The sequence below is a fragment of the Cheilinus undulatus genome, linkage group 12 (genome assembly GCF_018320785.1).
Source record: "Cheilinus undulatus linkage group 12, ASM1832078v1, whole genome shotgun sequence".
In the NCBI taxonomy this organism is placed as follows: domain Eukaryota; kingdom Metazoa; phylum Chordata; class Actinopteri; order Labriformes; family Labridae; genus Cheilinus; species Cheilinus undulatus.
This window is the reverse complement of record NC_054876.1, coordinates 9,180,712-9,201,420: the sequence shown is the minus strand read 5'-3', so window position 1 is coordinate 9,201,420 and position 20,709 is coordinate 9,180,712. Positions and strand designations below refer to the sequence as shown.

The window sequence follows — 20,709 nt, the reverse complement described above, 5'->3', positions numbered from 1 at the left end:
TGGAGGGAATATGGCACATGTGTAAATCTGCCTAGATCGGGTCTTCCTCACAAACTGAAGGAGGAGACTAGTGAGAGAGGCCACCAAGACACCCGAAGGAGTTACAAGATTCAGCAGCTGAAATGGGAGAGACTCTGACCTAACAACTATTGCCCGGGTTCATCACCAGTCAACGCTTTATGGGTGAGTGACAGAGAGAAAGCCACTGTGGAAGAAAACTCATTAAATCTGGACTAGAGTTCACCAAAAGGCATGTGGGAGACCCCGTGGTCAAGTAGAAGAAAGTTTTTTGTCAGATGAAACACAAATGGTGATTTTCAGCCATCAGACAAGACGCCAAACACTGCACATCACCACAACCACACTGTCCCCACCGTGAAGCACTGTGATGGCAGCATCACGCTGTGGGGATGCTTCTCAGCAGCAAGCCCTGAAAGGCTTATGAACGTAGAGGGTAAAGTAAATGCAGCAGAAATATAGGAAAACTGGGAGGACAATCTTATTCAGTCTGTAAGAGAACTACAGCTTAGGAGAAGATTTATTTCCAGCAAGACAACGACTCGAAGCATACGGCAAAACTTTTCAGGTTGCAGCTTCTGAGTAAGGAGGTAGTGGTGGACCAGTTGGGAAACACCAGTCTCAATCAAATGTTGAAACATGCTAGACTGTAGTTGTGTCTTTATTTAAGGCTTGAGGTTCATCTTAACTGGAAGAGTGCAACATTCAAACTAAACAAATATCACTTAAGGGAGGTTACAGGATTGAAGTGGCTGAGCACAGGAATGCCGTTCATCCTGGTGATTTAAATGATCCATTTGCCAAACACTGCATGGAAGCCAAACATGATAACGACGCAACTCAAATGGTATCAGGTATTGATGTCATCAGCTCTTATGTAAGGGTTGAAGATAAAGCAATGAATAGTACATAATTGGCTACCCTGGGCTTTAATATTTGTTAATGTGTTATTTAAATGTGCAATGCAGTGTTACTCAACCCTGATGAACCAAAGAGTCAAATTGTTGAAAAATATCTTTGCAAGAGCCACAATCTAAGGGGTGAAAAGTGGCAAAAATGGCTTAAAGTAGCAATAAAAATAAGTTAAAGAGGGCAAAAATGGTCAAAGAGCAGCAGAAATTAGTGAAAATGGGGGGAAAAGTGGTAAATTTGTTAGAAAGTGACAAAAATGGGTGAGAAGTGACAAAAAAAGAGTTACAGGTGGCAAAAAATGGTCCAAAAGTGGCAAAAACTTGTTTTAAAAAAAAAAAAAAAAAAAAAAAAACGAGAAAAAAGTAACTAAAATGTGCAAAAAGCAGTCAGTATTGGCAAAAGGGGCAAAAAGTAGGACACAAGTGGAATTTAATGGCAAAAGGTAGCTTTAAGTGGCAAAAAATTGTGAAACAGGGCAAAAATGTGATAAAAGTGGCAAAAAGAAGTGGCAAAAATGGGAAAGAAAAGGACAGAAGTGGTATTAAATGGCAAAAGGTAGCTTAAATGGTCAAAAAATGGCAAAAAAAAATGGTGAAAAGGGGCAAAAATGGGCAAAAAAAGGAGGAAAAAAGTGGTATTTAATTGCAAAGGTAGCTTTATTGGGTGAAAAGTGGCAAAAATTGTGAAAAGGGGGAAAATGGGATCAATGGGACAACTGAGTTTGACAATTAAAGTCTTCTGTATAACAAAGGTCAAAGTTTTCCTTTTCTAAGGTTTTCTGGGGGAATAATATTTCAAATTAAGACATAAAAGAGCCACAAATCATCACAAAAGAGCCACATGTTGAGTATCACTGGTGTCATGATATCATTTATCATTTCATTTATTGACTTCATGTTATCATTTTAAACAGCCTTTAATTTTAAAAAAAACTGTGATATTGTGGGACATGACTCACTTGTCTGCCGACTTCACTGTTATGTAGGTGCATCAGTTTGTTGGCGTGCGATCCTGCCCGCTTCATCTTTAGAGGCGCATCAGAGAACTTGGAGCCCATGATCAAACCGTAGTGAAGGTTGTCTGCGCAGCCTCCCCAGCGGTAGCCCGGCTCAGGGATCTCTGCAGGAATGGGACCACACGAGCAGAGCCGCAAATCTCCTGTAGTGCAGGCCCGAGCGATGGTGTGGCTGATGGTCGCTGCTGACAGGGCATAGACAAAAGCTGACTCTCGTGTTCCTGTAGGGTCAAACAAGAAACACAAATTAAACGGGGAAAGAGAGGAAGACACCAGGATTTAGGACATGGCCTTACAAGCTGACAAAACAGTTAACATCACTATTTAATGAGTCCAGTGGTCATGCTTTAAGGCCGAACAATAAACAACTTCTCAAGCATTTCACTAAACATTTCAGGCACAATAAAGGCTCAGTTGTTTGGTGTAAGGTGCTCAGGCAGAGCTGTCTTAAGTTGTATTTCTTCCTCATGAAGATGAATGATGCAAACATTGTCAAAAAAACTATTTGCACTCTCTCTGGCACCAAACAGGAAGCAGCAAACGGGGTATATAGTAAACACTCGAGGTCTCCAGGGAGGCAAAATTCTCTGCAAACACAAAGCTGCTGTCACCATGTCTAAAGTGAATGTGACGTGAGAGCTGAGGGCTTGTTTCCTTTAAGGACATGGTGATAGCAGGGCGGGTGTTAGCTCCAGTGAACAGGTTAAAGTGTGACTATGAAGTAATCCCTTGTAAGTGGTCTGCTAGCTTGGTTTGCTAAACTCAGCTAATGTTAAGAACTTCATCACCATTTCTCATTGTGAGAGGTGAGCATATTTTCAAAGCTCCAGATGAGGTTACTAGAGTTTTACCCAGAATTAGCTCATGTTGTGATTGAGTTTTTCATCAGTGCCCTTCTCAGAACCATGGAGAGTGGATGACAAACCACATCTCTCAAGATCAACCAAAATTTTATCAAATAAATCTGGTTATGTAACACCAGTAAACACAAAACACAAGGGTTTCACTGGTGCAATAGAACATATTTGCTCTATTGCATTGGTTGTCATCAGCATTCGTCTCACTGAAGAATTTCACAACAGTTCTACTTTGGGCCTGTACCCACTGATGCTGTTTTCACATTTTAAACTCCAAATGGACCATAGCAGTGGTGTAGCATTGGGTTTACACCATTATACAGAGTATATCCACTTATTTTCAAGTGTCCATAGAGGACACTCCTCTCTGACACATCCATTCAGTAGTATGCTACATTTTTTCCTAGTGTGGTTCGAAAGCATGATCCGCCTTACTCAGCCTCTACTTGGCTAATCCTCTAAACTTACATACAAAATTAAGAAAATACGATTTTTTGGACACTTCTTGAAATATGGCACGAGCATGATTGCATGATATGTAATGCGTAACATCTCTGCTGCAGGAAAACTTCTAAACTGGCATTAAGACACAAATTTCAGGTTAAAGAAATATTGCAATTTCTGCGATTTGAAAAAAGTAGCAGGCATTTGGCGATTTAATGTAATTTGGGATTAATTGCCCAGCCCTACTCACAATACACATAAATGTATGTCAAAATTAGCAAAATAGTTACGTTCAATCATTGTCTTAAGTCAAACAGACTCAAAATTAGAGAGATCAATTGTCAGTGTGATAATACAGTGGTGAACTGGATGAGGAAGAGATTTCTATAACTCAGGCTGTTAATACTTGACTATAGGGGGGCACTAAAAGATGAGGGGTGTAAAGGAAGAGCTTCTGCAGGCCTCACTACACCGCTGCACTTTAGTCATGATGAATAGAGGGAGCTTGTTGGACAGAACATGCAGCCAATGCCAGAGAAAACTCTTGGTCCATTAAAAGTAAGCAACACAAAACAGAACAGAAGCTTCCAGTAGCAGTTCATAGAAGTCTTTGATCATAAACTATGGACAATTATTTTTATCTCCACAGCTGGCACAGAGCTGATCAACAAGCACTTGCCTTTAATCACATAATTTCCATGATTACAGCAGGACAACTATTTAGTATATAAAATGATCATTGTTTTTGTCTTAATCCATAATAATAATTATAAACAGGGCTTGTTTGTTCCAGCAGTGTCATTTATGAGCCTAATATCAGACCGTATGCAGACTTTATTTATCAACCTGAAGCGGAAAATTCTGCAGGTTGGGACTTGACCTCTCTCTGTCTGTAACAGACACTAATGCTGACGCATACATTTTAATCTGAGAATAAAGGGACTTAGTACAACATGGATTATTTGTGATCTTATGAATTAAACAGACAGCAACTGTTGTAAATATTTGACATAAATCACTTAATAAATAGTTAATGGACTTGAGCTTGTACAGCATCAGTGTAAAATAAATTATTTTAAACGATCCACAAGCATTCACACACCAATGATGCAGCAGCGAGCAATCGGGGGATCAATATCTTGCTGAAGGACGTACTGACATGTGACTGCAGTATGGTACCTTCTAGTTGAGAGACAATCACCTTTACCTACCGAGCCAGAGTAAGCTAAAAAAAATACACATATAACATTAGTTTAGTCAGTTTTAGAAGTGATGTAGACTTTTCGGTGCAAAAGTCTACATACTGTACCTTTAAGCTAACTTGATATCAGCATCAGAGTTTTAATCTTACAAGTGTTGGCATGAGGTCTGCAGTGGCCAGCTTGAACAGATTTTAGTTAGAAAGCATTCAAATGAGTAGGAGTTATTACAGCGGACAAGACGATGCTCTCAATCTATAAAAAGTTAAAGAGCTGCTTTTGCTGTAGACCAAACTTTTATGTTTTATCCGTCTCAGTAGACAAAAAAAAGGAAAGACAGAGAGGCCAACATGAATCTATCAAACACAGTCCATCACCGCTGCTGCTGTAACACAGACTGAGCTCTGATGTAATTGAAGGTGATGTGCTTACACGGAAAGCACATATGTTAAAGGCCGGAGAGCAATTGAAAGTAAAGGAAGAAATCATGTATGAGCGCATGCTGCTAAGATCAAAGCCCAGCCCGGACAGAGATGAGCTGTTTCCTGTTCACTGCAGACTGTTCATTTAAAGAGAGGAAACCATTTCTGCACAGCTGCCCCACCAAAGACCCTCAAACTGTCTCTGGTTCAAGGTCATTTTTGGCAATAATAAGAGCTTAAAGTCCTAGTCACAGGGGCACAAAAATCCTGGAAACTTCCTGAAATATTTTAGGTAGGCTGGATCACAAAGAGACAATTTTTTAACCACGGCTTTTCTTGGAATTTCTCTTGCTTTCCCCCAAGTTAATTTTCCACGTGGCACCGATGTGAGCGGGAAATACTTGGGAAAATTCTCCGCAAGCAGGGGGCGATGACGTTAGCATCCTTAACCGTGTACATAATAAAACAGCCTCATTATGTGTCCTGTCCACCACTATGATCTTTTGGTTCCTTCACTGACACTCTGAATATGAGGAACGACAAGCTGAACTGATTTAATGTCAAAAACTGCCATATTGTCGGTTTCTGTTGTAACATTTGCCACATGTCCTGCCTCCTGCATGCCCTCCACCCCCTCCAACCAACATGGAAAGTCTCCAACTGTGAGGAACATGTATAAACAAGCAACTAAAGGAAGAATTCAGACAAAGGATGCCAAAATTCTCAGATGTGCATGCTCATAAGACTACAACCCAAATGCAGGGTCAGGTTTCTGTTAATTTTGGAAATAAAATGCCAACTATTCAGCCATTTAATGTCCTGAATAAAGGCTTTTCACAACTAAATATGAAGCTAATTTGGCTAGCAGCACTAATGTGGAAGGGTGGAGCAGTTTTTCATCTCAACACCAAAGCAAATGTCATGCATGAACTCCTGAAAATGTCTAGAAAATTACAAGTAAGTCCTGAAATCTCCCTGAGCTGCATTTTCATGTCAGTCACAGAGAGTAGTTTTCCTGTTGGAATGGGGGGAGGGGTGCTTAGTTAACAATCTATAGTTCACTCCACAGGGCGGTGCATGCTGACTACGCTGTGTTTTGCTGCTGTGATTGGCCCATAATAAATGTGACAGAAGAGACATTAGTCCCATGGTTCCCAACCTTTTCTGCCAGTACCCCTTTAGGAGATGAGTGACTCATCATCTAATCATAGGTACTAAAGGTAGCTATAATTTGTGGTATACTGCAGTTTCACTGGTAGCTGTACACTTTCCTGGAAATAGTCTCTTACAAAACGTGCCTTTTGTAGCAGCGCAAAATAGCATGAATTGATTTTATGTATACTTGTTGAGCCCCTACTGTCATTGCTTTGGGCCTCGCCAAAGGGCCATTGACCCCCACTTTGGGAACCACTGAATCAGTCTGAATACCCTTTGAGATTTTTTTGACAAGTTTGGTCCTTCCTGAACATGGTATATGGGCTGTTGGATGTAAAATATACCCAATGCCATGAACATGTGAAACAGTCTACAGTCAAACTGAGACTAGACAAGATGCTTAGCTCCACCCACCTTCACGTCTTACTTCTTATTTTAAATTGAGGACTCTGTTTGATAAAAACTTACTTCAAAAGTTGTATATACTAGTCAGGAAACCACCATTTTTGTTTCACTGATGAATTTCACATAAGGAGGGAGAAAAGCAGTTAAAAGTGGCTTTCCTTGTTAATGCTACAAGCTATTCACAAAGCATCATGGTATCTTTTGCAATGTTTACCAAGAAGGCCACTTTAACTGCTTTTCTCCCCCATCAAATCCACCTTATGGTGGTTGTTCTCAACTTGTCTAGCCTCAGGACCATAACCAGCTCCTTCATGAAAAAAATCACAACCAAAATTTCTCTAAATATTTGGCTAATTAGATTTATTAATGTGGAGGTTTAGAACAAAGAAAACATGAAATGTGACCAAAGAAAGAAACTGATCAGCACGTTTGCTTGTGCCTCATAGACTTTTTGATATACTTGGCACAAATTCCTGACCCCTTGAAAACAGCTCCATGGCCCACTTTTGGGTCCCAACCCACATGTTGAGAACTACAGCCTTATCAAGTATAAATATAATTTGACAGACCTCAAAGACAAAAGGTCAGCAGGCAGAGCAAAGCAACAATCTGCTTTTCATGTCTGTTATTGTCTTGATTGAGTGCCCCCTGGTGGTTGGATTTACATGCTCTGCATTTAATGTTGGGGCCAAAGGTTGCTCTGATTTCATCCTGAAATATTCAGTAGTTTTGTGCATGTGCGAAAGGCTGCAGGAGTCGTTTTTCTCTTTTTTAAAAGGTCATAACTCTGTGTCAAAATATTCTAAATAGCCTGCAGTCACATCATAGAAGGTCGAGGATCATTTCAACAGTTACTGTAAACTGAGTGGTAACACATCCATCACATAATGACCCTCTTTCTGGAAATTCACTGGATGGCAAGCGTGACGATAAACACCAGAAACTTGTGGGTTTTTCTCTATGGAACAAAAACACAATAAGGCCTCCACGACGTCACCGGAGAGAGTTTTTCTCAGAACGTACCTCTGTCGAGGTCGGGTCGATACTTCTGAGCATCAATGGGGATGTCGATGGACGAGCAGTTCCAGCGCATGTCAGAGAAAGTCTTCTGGCACGTCTTCTTGACCTCGCGGGCGGCCTGGATGATGGTTTGCATGAGCTCCAGGTTGCTGCGGCACAGCTGAGCCTGAGAGGAGACCATGCCCGGCAGCAGCTTACAGTGCTGGGTCTGGTTGATGTGCAGAGACACGTGTGATAGCGCTCTGTGGGAACATAAACAACAAGGATCGGTCAGTATACACAAGCTCTTAATCACAGAGGCGATGATTACAATGTGGTGCTTTCTCAATCACTTCTTTTGTTCATTGAAAGGTGAAATTATCAGGTTCATGAGGATAAAAAATCTTGTGCTTGGGCTTCAGTGGTGTGTTAGCGATTTTCCTGCGAACAAACAATTGAAGAATCCAAACAGCAGGGGATTATTTTGGCAGGCGCCGCAGACAAGAACCATCTTATCACACGGAGATCCCAAAGAAAAGCCAGCTGCAGATTCATAAAATATAAGTGACACACTCTTGGCGCAGAGCTTTTCTTTTGTTTTAGCCCAGCAGAAGCCTCCAGATCTGCCAGGAATATAAAAAACTCTGCTCCACAATCAGATGAAATAATGCACGGATCCTCCGCCATGTGCATTTTTTCACCACAGGAAGAGCCGTCCTCCCTGGCCCCGCTCTGACATGAATCATTAGTTATTAAAGCGTGCACGCGTTTGATTTAAACTCATTGAGGATAAAGTTAATAGAGAATCCACGGGCGGAGCAGGTCAGCCCTCGTGGTCCTGCCTTCTGCTGAGGCTTCGTGAGAACCAGCAGCGCCGCCTGCTCCGCGGCCTGTTTTGCATTAAGGGGCCGAGGGGCCACCGCTCTGTGCCCGATGATAAGCTGTGACTCCTCTGTGCTCGCCTTAACCCGGCACTCACAGGTGTTTACAGCCGCATCTGTTTTGGATTGCAACGCTGCGTATGATCAAGACGGCAGGACGTCTCGCTTAGAAGTAGCACATGTCAGAGCAGAGCTGATCGACACGTCTGCATGAGGGCAAAACTAAAGATGTGTTCTCTATCTGTGATTTACATGGGCATTTAGTTTTCTTGTCATCCTTTATTCCAACACACTTTATATTAAAAACGTCTGACATTTTTGCAATCAGTTCCTTGCAAAGATGCACTGATTGCAAAAATTGGGATGGATTCCAATAATCAGAACAACAATAAAGCTGATTTTTCCAATCTAATTATTCTAGTTTTATCAACAGAGGTATGGGGTTTGCAGTCCTTCTGCTTGAAATGACAATAGATCATGTCTTCCTACATGGTTCCCCAATTAGTTTGTCTTAAAGTAGGGCAAAATTATTAAGACAAGAGCCAAAACATCTGTCTCCCTCTGCAAAGCTGCCTATAAGTAGATAAGTTTTCTGGGGCCACAACCAGGGGCCATGAGGGCTGGCAAAGCATGGTCCAACCTAAATTTAAGCACTGATAACCATTTTCACAACCTCACTTAACAACAAGGTCTATTCTATTTGGACTTTGTACAGTTTAGCCAGGACCTCAACAATAGTTGGGAAACTTGTTGAACTGAGCCTGGATTTGCAGCCAAATTTAAGCCAGGTGCATAGTGCTATTGTGCACTCGTATTGTGAAATTAGATCCAAGAGGGGCGCTTTAAATCTATATGCCCTGGACCTGGTCCCCCATGGCACAAATAAAGGTTGATTTAGATGTGATTATATTTTGAATACAATTTATCATACAGTAGTAGAAGTAGTAGAAATTCAAAATTCTCAAATCCTGCACAAAAGTCATAAAAAATGTAAGCAAATGTCACAAACAAGGTGTAAATGAGGAACATGGTCAAAACAGGTAGGGCTGGGAGTTCTTCATGATCACATTATTTCAGTGGCTGTGTAAAATTATCCATCATTCTTTTTTCTACACCGCTTATCCTGTTTCGGGATGAAGGGGGCTGGAGGCTAACCCAGCTGCCAGTGGGCGGGAGGTAGGGTACAACCTGGACTGGTCATCAGCCAATCACTGGGCAGGCTCAAACTCACACCTAAAGCCAATTTAGTGTCACCTATCAACCTAACAAGCTTGTCTTTGGTCTGTTGGAGGATTTTGTTACTCCAGTTTTCTCCACTTTATGGGAATTATTCATTAGATTTTACTTTGCATCTTGCATGCTACCTCCTTACTGTAAAGACCAGTTTAAACTGATCTGCACTGGACAATAACAAGTGAAAATCATTATTGCCTAGCATGGTTATCAGAGTATTATGTGCATGTCAGATGTTCCTTTATAAATAAAGCTGTTAAGGATGTTTGAAGAGGAGGCAGACTAGAAACGGTGGATAGTAGAGAGGAGATGGCTACTGAGTGTGACAGACGGACAACTGGTGAAAATATGGATGAAACAGTCAACAGGGCACAATGTTAGAGTGGATTCAGAGCAGTGACATATTTCCTTTTCCTGTAATTTTTACATAAGAGCACAGCAGTTTTTGATTTTTGTTTTTTTTAACTTTAAACCTCTTGTCCCAGCTAATAATAAAACAGACCGAAATTAGGGATATGGATGTTTTTAGAGCCTATTTTTAAAAAAATGACCACCAGAGAGAAGACAGACTATTTCTGTATTGTCAATTGCATGTTATCCCAGCTTTTTAAACATTTCAACTTATCAAGACTCTTTCCAATTTTCATGTTAGACTTTCTAAATATAGAAAGTTAAGAATTTGTGTCAGGAAATACTTTCTAAAATCTATTTTTCCATCCATGCATGACCGGAGCAGTGGTGTATTCTTATCTGAAAACTTATTCCAGGTTTACTCCCTTCATACCCTCTTACCTGAAACAAACAGATGAGCACAGAACCGTCTAATCTTTGGTCTCAGGATCTTTTCTTACTGTCACTTCCATAGGTCTAATATGAACCAGACACACTAGACTTAAATTTTGCTGCTCCTTGGAAGAATTACAGAAACAGCTGAAACTTACTGAGCTGCTCTCATTCGATGCTTTTTAGATGATTTTAAATGACATGCAGGCAGACACATCTGTAGATGTTCTGACTGATAAACTTGATTTTTAATTGTTTCTGACAAATTCTTGTTTTACTGGTTCTTTTATGTTTTTAATTTATTCATGTGTCTTCCATTATATCTATGGTTGTTTGTTGTAAACAGCCTGGCTGGGACAATTCTGAAAAACAGATTTTTAGGACGCACTCACTCTAGGCCCTGTACCATACTGAGGCATGCCAGCTCCAACTTCCCAGTCCCCTTCATCATGTCGTAATAAGACACACGCAGTTTACAAGTGGTGCGGTCTCAGAGAGTCAGCACAATGGAGAAATACACAGACAGCATGAGAGTAACTCTACTCAGTTTGAGGCTTATTTCCACTCGTTTGGTCAGCTGCAGCTCTAAGACAGTCCACCGTTGTTTAAAGTGATTGTTGAAAGTTATGGTCTCATTGAATGTATGCCACATGCACATCTGTGCTCGTGCACATGCATGAGCAATTGTACCGTCTAAAGCTCAGCTCTTCCGTCCACACCAAGGCCAGGGAAGTGTGGCCCAGCATGGTGGCACTCAGACTGGTCAAACTGGACTGGACAACAAGGACTGTCTAGCGTGAGTGCTTCCTTAATCTGAACAAAGTTTCCCCTGGTAAAGGTAAAATAAAAATTCATAAAAGAAATTAGTAAGCCTTGTGTTGAATATCTGATTCTCCATTATTTTCACATTTATACTGATATTGACACAATACCTAAACTGTAGTCCTTGATTTTTTTTTACCTTTATATCTGCAACTATAGAATTAAGCTGGTAAAGAGCATCCCTAAACTATGACTAAATATCGGCAATGAAAACAAATGGCATATTTTGTCCACAGAGGTCGCCAATATCAACACAACCTAGAACTTTTCCTGCAGGAGCTTTAAGTTCTATAAATCTGAGTATAATTGATCTGAAATATGAGGTGGAGTTCAGCCAGTTTTGCACAAAAACAGCAGATGAAAAATCCTTCCTTTGGGCATGTTTATGGTCAAACTGCGAATGTATTTCACAGCCTGTAGTATTTAACTTTTGCATCAGAAAAGATGTTGAATCAGTCCTTTTTCTTAGAGGTATGGTGGTGCCTGGAGAAGTGGGTATCCCTCAGAAGCTCATCCAGCAAAGGATAACAGTCCTTTCTTGCAAACAAAGACATGTAAGACCATCTCATGCACCATTTTCACCTAAAATGTGCCTTTGCAGTTAAACTGTGTGGCTTATCTTCTGCTGCTTCAGGATGTACTGATCATTATGAAACTAGCAGCCAAAGAAGAGCAGATTTTACCACAGCTGGCCCACAGACAACTACATAACGATGCATTTTGAGCGAATTATTCTTTATGTCTCTGCAGTGTTGAGGATAATGTGTTACAGAACAACACAATAGTGCAGCAGTTCTGAACTGGTGGGTCCAGACCAAAAGTGGGTTGTGGAGCTGTTTTCACTGAGTGACAAATGTACGCCTGGAGAATGGCAAAGAGGCCTTTTAATTCAATCCTTTATACTTTGTTAATCCCAGGTATAAATTCAGCATTTACACTCTATTAATCATGATACACAAACATGCACAAACAGGACCCTATGGGCGTGCACGTCTGTAAAGAGGAGGGGCAGATGAGCACATGAGCAGTTTGGGGGTTTGGTGTTTTGCACGTGGCAGAGCTCAGGAAGTGAACTGGCACCTCTCCAGCAACAGACTCTAAGGACTTGAAAAGGCGACCCCCTTGAGACTCAGGTTTGAACGGACAAAGCTACTGCTCCCCTACCTGACATCCTTACATTTTATCTTTGTCTGGTTTTGCTGTAATAACAAAAAACCTCTAGTTTTCTTGAGATCTTGACTTCAGGATAACAAAGCTGATTTTCCCATTAGAACTTCTTGAGAAAAAAAACAACATTCACATGTTAGCCCATCATAAAATCTACATGTCCTCTAAGGTTTCTGCTATAATGTGCTTTTTAAACATGTTTTTTGCTGTCTCTGTCTCTTTGTTCAACCATGTTTCATTCCACCCAAAGTCCAAACTGTATTTTCTTTATTAAATACATGTGAGTGGTTGACCGTTGTCAGAAATGTGGGTTGTGACTTCTCATAAGTACCAGAATATGGCTGTTCCTCAGTTGCATTGAACTCTGTGTCAAACAACTATTGGAGTGCATCAGTCTTTCCTTAAAGTATGATGTGAACTGCCTGTCATTCATTAAAAATGGAAAAAAATCCATATTTTAAAAATGTCTATTTCTATCTAGACCCAGACTTGGAGTGAAATTTACCTTATAGCATTAATTTTCCCTCCATTTTATAACATACCAGTAGATGCTGCTATGAAAAAAACCTGTCAGTTGCTGCAATGTCTAATCAGAAGTCATTGACTATCTGAAGGCTTGAATAACACTGGTAAAAAAGAGATTTATGAATGTAAAAGGGTGTCAGATATGGTCAATATATGAGCAGTAGGAATCTAATGATGTGGACGTTTCAGGACTGAGGAATTTTCCAAAAGAATTTTGGAAGTGATGAGTCATCATCTCATGGTGATCCAGTTCTCTCTTTATAAGATTAATCAGCTGTCTGTGGTTTGTGGTTAAATGATTAAAAGGGACACTTGAAACGGCTAGATTTGACCTGCTGTAAGTATAAAGAGACCCTGGCGGTTCTTAAGGAGGTGGCGGTGGGCCCTGAGGTTTGACCAATCAATAATCACTGTACTGGTGTAATCAGATTACTTAAGGAGAGGGGTTTTAGAAGTGGATTCACTCTATAACCTTGCAAAGCAAATGGATACGCTCATTTCATTGTTTTTCGCTGACAAATCCATCTTGCAAATCTCCCATCTGAACCGTTTGGGCCCGGTTAGAAAGTGACAGGACCAATCAGTGACGAGGGGCAGTACTTTCAGACGTGGCGGAGTCATGACGTATACAAGCAGCAGCAAGAGGCCGGTGCAATTATGGCGGAAGAGATTAGCGTGGATGCTGCTAAAGAGCCAGTTTTATCAGAACTTGACATTTCTTTGTTAAAAGAAGAACAAAGAACAGCAGTGAGTTGTTTTCTTTTCAAAAATGACAAAAGTCATGTACTGACATGTCTACAGTCGCCATAGTTCGCGTTATTCCACAGTAGCTGTGCACGCACACTTCGGTCGCGGCTACTCCATGTTTTGCTGCTCTGATTGGCCTGTAAAGATGTGACAGACAGAACGTCCATCCAATCACGCACTGAGTTTTTTTCAAATCCTCCCCCCTTTCCCAAACGCTTCGTATTGAAGGTTTTCCAGATGGATGTGTGAAACACACATCCATTACTCTATAGGTGGATAAACTCTGCATGCCTGTGTTACCTTGCACCAAATGTTCCCTGGACATCGATCCTCAGGACCCTTAACAACAGATCACAACCCAAATTTCTAAAAGTTTTCCTATGTACTCAAAAATGTTGCAGTTTGGACCTTAGATGGAACAAAACTTAGGCTGTCGATCAACTACATTGTTGATTCCTGAGTAATCCCAGAATTTTTGTAGTAAATTTATCATTAATCTGCCCACTTTTCTACTTTCAAACCAGTTTCATTCCAATTTAAATTTCTGTATAGTTTTAGACTAAGAGTACGTGACCTCTGTTTGGATACATACCTGCTTTTATTTTGAAATAAAAATTGGCACCTTGTGTTGATTAAAGATTAGAACATGAGCCTAACCATGGAAAAAAACTTGGATGGATTGGAAAGGCCTTGAGTGAACAGTCAGAGGTAAATTATTGACATCACTGATGACTTTTGACCTTTTCTGTTGAGCTGTCTGTGATTTTTTTTAAGTGAATTAAAACATTAAGGCGCAGTGGTGGACTTATTCTACATCACAGTGGCTGCAGGGAGATGCTGCACAGGCTTAACCAAAGTTAGGGACAGTATGCAATTAATCATGACTTTAAAAAGGCACCAATTATGGACCTTAATTAATTGTAATTAATGCATTAATGCTGACAGACCTTAACAAAACATATGACTGAACAAAGAGTTGGGGATGAAATGTTGGAAAGCATGTCATTACAAAAGCTCTGGGTGGACATGCATCTGTACAAGCTATGCAACGTCAGGCTGTGCAATTCTTTCATATATTGCTCAAATTTTTGCATTAAGTAGGACTTGAAAGGTTTCCAAAAATGCCTGCAGACAGGCCTTCAAGTTTACAAAAGTACAAAAGTAGAAGTAACTCTATTTTCAAAATAGAAAAAAAAACTTTAATTTTTGGAAAATTTTTATTTTTTAAGTGTTTCTATATTTATCTTAAGCTGAGAAATCCACACTTCAGAACTATCATCTCTGCATTTCCCTTGATCAACAAGCAAGTAGACCCATCATACCATTTATGTAATACACTGCAACCACAAATCCCTGCATTATCCAAAACAAGCAGCAAGAATCCAGACATTTTATTTTAGTCTGTTATCTGTAAAACACCAGGTCATCAGGTTGTGGTTGTTTTCTAGGGACCAAATTATTGAGGGAAAGCCAGCGAGAAAAGGAGATGATTTTTTTTATTTTTACAGGAAGAAAGGAGTTAAAGATGAGCATAAAAGCGCTTCAAGCCTCTTTGCCCCATCTTTTTTTCAAGGCACACCCGCTGGAAACGGCCCTGCCACCCACTTTGGGTCTTTTTTGAGCGCTGCCCTGCCCTACAACACTGCTTTTCTTTTTCCAGAGTCTAATTCTATTAAAGCGTCTGTACTCTAAGTTCATAAAGTTTGTCCTTTAACCACCTCTATCATCTGCTCTCATCTCGCTGGTCTCGTCTGAGTATTACAAGCACTCTCTCTGATAAGAATCTGTGGGTATTTTTGGAAAGTTGATGCAGACAGTTATGTTTTCACAGCGATGTGACATTAGACACGGAGATACCGCTCAGAGGAAGACACCCAGAACAGAACACGCAAACCACTCAGGGTTTCTAAGGACAGGGAAATAAAACAGTGTGGTGCCATGAAGGAGAATGCAGCATTTCTATGTTAACAAAGGAGACTGCATAAAGTATGCAGTGACATAACCCAGGATGCATCCTCTCCTCTGTTGTGTTTCCTCTCTTATCTTTCTTTTATTGTGCAGCAGGACGAGAACTTTTATGTGCAATCTTGTAACTTAACTGCAGACACTTCCTCCTTTTTCCAAAGCTGATCTTAAGTTAATAAAACAAAGAGGTTTCCATTCATAACTCCAACTACTTCCAGTTAATCTCCTTTCTCTTTCATCAGATACACATGCACAGCCGCTGCCTTCATCAGGAGCAACATGAGGAACGTAGGGGCCCCTTTCAGACCCTCAAATCCATAAATCGTGCAGAAGGAGCCACACAATATGCCGTATCTTTACATGACGTCACATCCTTTGACACAGATTGATTGCTGGGTGTGATAAGCTCAGAGAAAAGAGGCGAATACTCACAGCCATTTGATGCCGGAGCAGACCTGAGACAGCAGCAGAGCCGTGAGCACACCCAGAGGCAGGACATGGGAGCTGCTCCTCATGTTGGACAGAGACTCCGCTTCAGCACACCACAACAAACACAAAAGAGCTGCTGGACCTTCTTGGCTCGCACTTAAAAGTGGACTCTCATGGCACGGCCCGGTCGTCCTTTAAAGCCTGAAATCAAAAGGTCAATATTAGTGAGGATTTAGACGCGAAACAGCGTGCCAGCGGTAATATTTTCAAGTTTGGAGGAATGTTTCTAAGTTTGAGAAGCAGGGCGAGAATCATGGTTTGAACGCTTTGACCTTTCAAGGCTGAAATCTGGGGAAACAAGAGGATAAAAATCATCTGTTTTCATTTTAAATTTTTGAAAGAAAACATCATTAGAAGAACAATGAGACATAATCTTGAAGCTTTTGTCAGCAAATCTCCAAGATTATGCTCACATTTTCTTACAAAATAGCAACACAGGGGCAAATTTGGTTCATTTTTGTACCTTTTAGGAAATATCAGACAGTTAACAGCCATTTAAAATCACATTTTTGCTAGTATGGCACTCCAAGTTCCTGACACAGAGAGAACAATACGATAAAAAACCTTTAGCACAAAAATCCCTTCAGTTTTAGGCATGGGCCAGGTCTGCGCCTGTGGCACCACAGGGACTTTCCTGGGACATTTTTGGGGATTTTAATGGCTTACATTGTTTTATAATTAAATCTAATATTGGATAAAGAGGCTTGTTTAATATGATGGATAAATAACTGAGGGATTTATACACTTACATGAGCTTTATCTGGACTAATTCAGGCGAGAAGGGGCTGTTTTCTCTGGTTATAACGCTCCCTGAGCTCGCTCTCCCCCTGCGCCTCTTGTGAAAATGTAAAGAATTTCAAACAGAGGCTTCAGCATCAACATTTGAAGCGCAGTAATCTGCAGCAGCCTTTATCTGATAGCGCTTTGAGCTGTTGATAACACATCTCTTTGAAGAGGGCTTAAAGTGAGCGCGTTAAAGCGGCAGGTAGCGGATAATGGGCCTTTTTAACGCACGAGTTCCGCTCCGCGCCGCTGATTGGCGGAGAAACTGTGAGAAATCACCGATATTAATTATTTAAATGAGGAACCCATCAACGGGCTGATGGCTCTTACACCCTTTTGAGTACTTTTTAAAGAGTCTCAAAGCCTTTAAAGCAAATCTTTAGAGGATAAAACGGTCATCTTCTTGGTGTTTTTGCGCGTAAAACTCCAATCTGTTTGCAGATTGGAGTCGTAAAAAAGTCGCAGCCTGGAGTGGATTAGCTGTTTAAATTTACATTTCACCAAAGTGGGCTGAATGAGCTTCTGTTTCCCCTCCTCAAAGATAAAGCCTGATAGCCTCACACTCACACACCAGCCGATGTGTGTCTCTCATCGAGCCGAGATAACCGGGGCAGGGCGCACCGAGCCCTCTATTAATCACACTTATGAACTATCACATGGGATCTAATTGTTGTAGAGAAGCTAGCAGGGATGTTTTTATGAAAGGCTCGTTAAAATGTTCCTCACGAAGTGTTTGTAGAGGTGCACGTCAAGGTTTTAAAGTTAGACTAAAGCAAACAGAGGCTGCAGAAAGTTTAGAGGGCGTTTAAATCACAATAAAATACAGACTAGAAATTAAAACGTGTTTAAAAGGGGGTTCGTGAAATATTTCTGCCTTCTTTATAACAATTCTCCCCATACAGCAAAAATCAAACAAAGCTCCAGCTCCGTCTCGGATCAGTAATCCCCACTTTAAACCTACTTGTGCGTAAAAGACGCACAAACTCACGAACAGCAGCCAAAAAAGGAAGTTTCTCCTCACCTTTGCCGAAGCGTTCAGTCTCCTGTTTCCAAAAAAAAAAAAAAAAGTAGCTCAAGAAAACAAAACTCTAATCTCCGTAGGTCGGGTTATCCTTCCAGGGTTCAGTCTGCGGTCGGTATCAGCCAGAAGTGTCCGTAAAATCCAGCGCGAGGAGGCAGAGATAGTCCGCACAGGTACGCATGGTGTGTAGGAGAGTGTGTGGAGCAGTGGGAGGGTGTGTGGAGGACAGAGAGGCTGCAGGGAGTGAGAGCAGTGGGGGCAGACTCGGCCCTAAAGTACAGCGGCTCGGCGTTTGATCTCGCAGGTGACGTCACGGTGGTATTAGCATAAGAAAGCACGCGGCAACGAGAAACACGGTAGAAAACAGAGACGTGAGAGGGAGAGGGACTGAAACTGAGCTGGAAACACTCAGAAATACTCCAGTAGTTTAACCACAGAGGATAAAAGTCAGTTAGAGGATCCATGGTTGGTATAATGTAGTCAACACAGCTGCAGCTAACTCATTAAATGTCATTATTCACATTTTTATAGGCCACATTTTAAAGTTTCTGATCATTTTAGCTGCAGTGAACTCTAAAAAGTCCAGTCTTATCAAATATATCACCAGTTAATGTAATTATGAAGAGTTAAGATAAAAAGCCTAACTGTTAGTCTAACTGCTCTCTAAGCAAAGACCCAGCTCTTAGACTAAAATATTAGAGACATCTTCTCTTCATGTAGTCTCTCAAACCTCTCAAACTTGAGTTAGAAAATAAATTATTAGTCCCAGTTAGTGAACAGAGTCCCTGCAGCTAGCATAAGACTGAAGGGTTAATAAAACAGAGGAGCATTTCACTCTCCAGTATTATTCATATCACACTTTAATTACATTTGCAGGCTCCACTCATCCTGTTTCTAATGACAGAAGACTTTAACGTAGAAATACAGACCTGTCAGCAGTTTCTCAGGGTTTAAATGTCGATTGTTATTCACAAAATTCCTGCAAAATGCAAAAGAGAGAATACTGCATAAGTCTAAAGCTAAATTAAAACTTTTTTCTTAGCAAAAGTGAAAATAGCATTACTACAGTAAAGCTGTTTCTAAGAAATGCACTGCATTATATAGAATCATAGGGGGAAATAGCGCCATCTAGGTGAGTACGCTTAAAGAATTAAGAACAGTTTTTCTTCCAAATGAATAAATAACATAACAGACTTCATGATCTTATTCTGCAACCACAGAGAACATAACATGTGATCATAATGAGGAATTATGGGACATTTTTGTTCATGAAAGGTTTATTGGGAAGTAAAGTTTTAAATCCGACACTATCAGAAAAGAAAAATGATTAATACATCCAGATCAGTTTCGATAATAAATTTTAAAATGACCCCAGCACCCCATCATTATAACTAATAATATTAAACATAATTAAACAGTGACACCATGTATTCAAACTGGCATTTAAAGGGTTAAAATCCTGAAAATAACTGAATATTTGGTAGTTTGATCCTGACCAAAATGATTGAAAGATTTAAGATAGAAAAAGGTGAAAAATATTAATCTGTAGTATTTTTTAGCAGTTTTTTTGAAGTGGACATTTTTGTCCACTATTAGGGATGAAAAATTTAAATCAGACACAACACACATCCAACTATACCTTCAAATCAGTGTGACACATCCAAGACTTTTATTTTGAAAAATTAGCCCAGCCCTCTATCATATCTGTATTTAAAATAGTCATTTTGATTTTTATAGAAAACAGTGACACCATGTATTCAAACTGGCATTTAAAGGGTTAAATTCAGAAAATAATTGAATGTTTGGTAGTTTGATCAGGACTAAAATGATTGAAAGCTTTAGGCTAAAAAAAAAAGTTGAAAATATTAATATGTAGTATTTTTAGCAGTTTTTGGAAGTGGACATTTTTGTCCTCAAATGACTTATTAATGAAGAAAATTTTAAATCAAACACACACACATCCAACTATACTTTAAAATCAGTTTGATACATCCAAGACTTATAATTTATAAAATTAGCCCAGCCCGCCATCATATTTATTATTTTTAAAAATCTCTTTTTTGTGAGTGTGATTTTCATAATAAAACAGTGTACTGTGTATACAACCGGGCATTTAAAGAATTTATTTTCTGAAAATAATTATATATTTGGTGGTTTGATCTGGACAAAACAGATTGAAAGATTTAAGCTAAAAGTCACATCCAAGACTTTTATTGTGAAAAATTAGTCCAGCATAAATTAGCCCAGCATAAAAAAAAGAACTCATTTTGATTTTCATAGAAAACAGTGACACCATGTTTTCAAACCGGCATTTAAAGGGTTAAAATCCTGAAAATAATTGAATATCTGATAGTATTGATCAGGACTGGAGTTGACTGAAAGATTTAAGACAATAAAGCTGTAAATATAATAATCTGCCTTTTTTTAAATCAGTTTTTGGAAATGGATTGGAATAAATTTTAAATCAGACACTACTCCCAAAACTAATCATGCCTCAAAATTAAATCTCTGTGGTTCATCTTTGACGTATCCATTACTTTGCTTGACATAAAAACAGCTTTCTGACTTTTTTTAATCAAAAATAAATCTTTTAAGTGATTTTTTTTTTCATAAATCAAACAACTTTTACTTCTTTTATTAAAAAGGAATTTTAAGAGTTAAAATTATTTTACTATTCACATATTTGGAAGTTTTGGTTCAGACTGAAGTTGATGAAAATAATAAATCTCCAACAACTGGGGGGAAATATTCCTACATATTTTTTATCATGTTTTTCAGAGTGGATATTTTTGTCCTCAAATGTCTCATTAGGGTGGAAAACATCTAGAGTAAACTACCGTCCCTTTAAAGAATTTGAAATCTTAATT

The 20,709-nt window shown here is 39.8% G+C and overlaps 1 protein-coding gene across 1 annotated transcript in view; it reads right to left on the bottom strand.

The window, feature by feature from the left end:
• wnt11 (wingless-type MMTV integration site family, member 11) overlaps positions 1 to 18,070 on the bottom strand; it is a 31,195-nt gene extending 13,125 nt beyond the window's left edge. The window contains exons 1-4 of the mRNA XM_041801719.1: positions 17,843 to 18,070; positions 15,982 to 16,179; positions 7,451 to 7,689; positions 1,889 to 2,166 (exon numbers count right to left, since the gene is read on the bottom strand). Of these exons, the coding sequence (XP_041657653.1) occupies positions 1,889 to 2,166; positions 7,451 to 7,689; positions 15,982 to 16,064 (600 nt within the window). The 5' untranslated portion in view covers positions 16,065 to 16,179; positions 17,843 to 18,070. The remainder of the gene's footprint in view (positions 1 to 1,888; positions 2,167 to 7,450; positions 7,690 to 15,981; positions 16,180 to 17,842) is intronic.
• Positions 18,071 to 20,709: the final 2,639 nt, after the last annotated feature.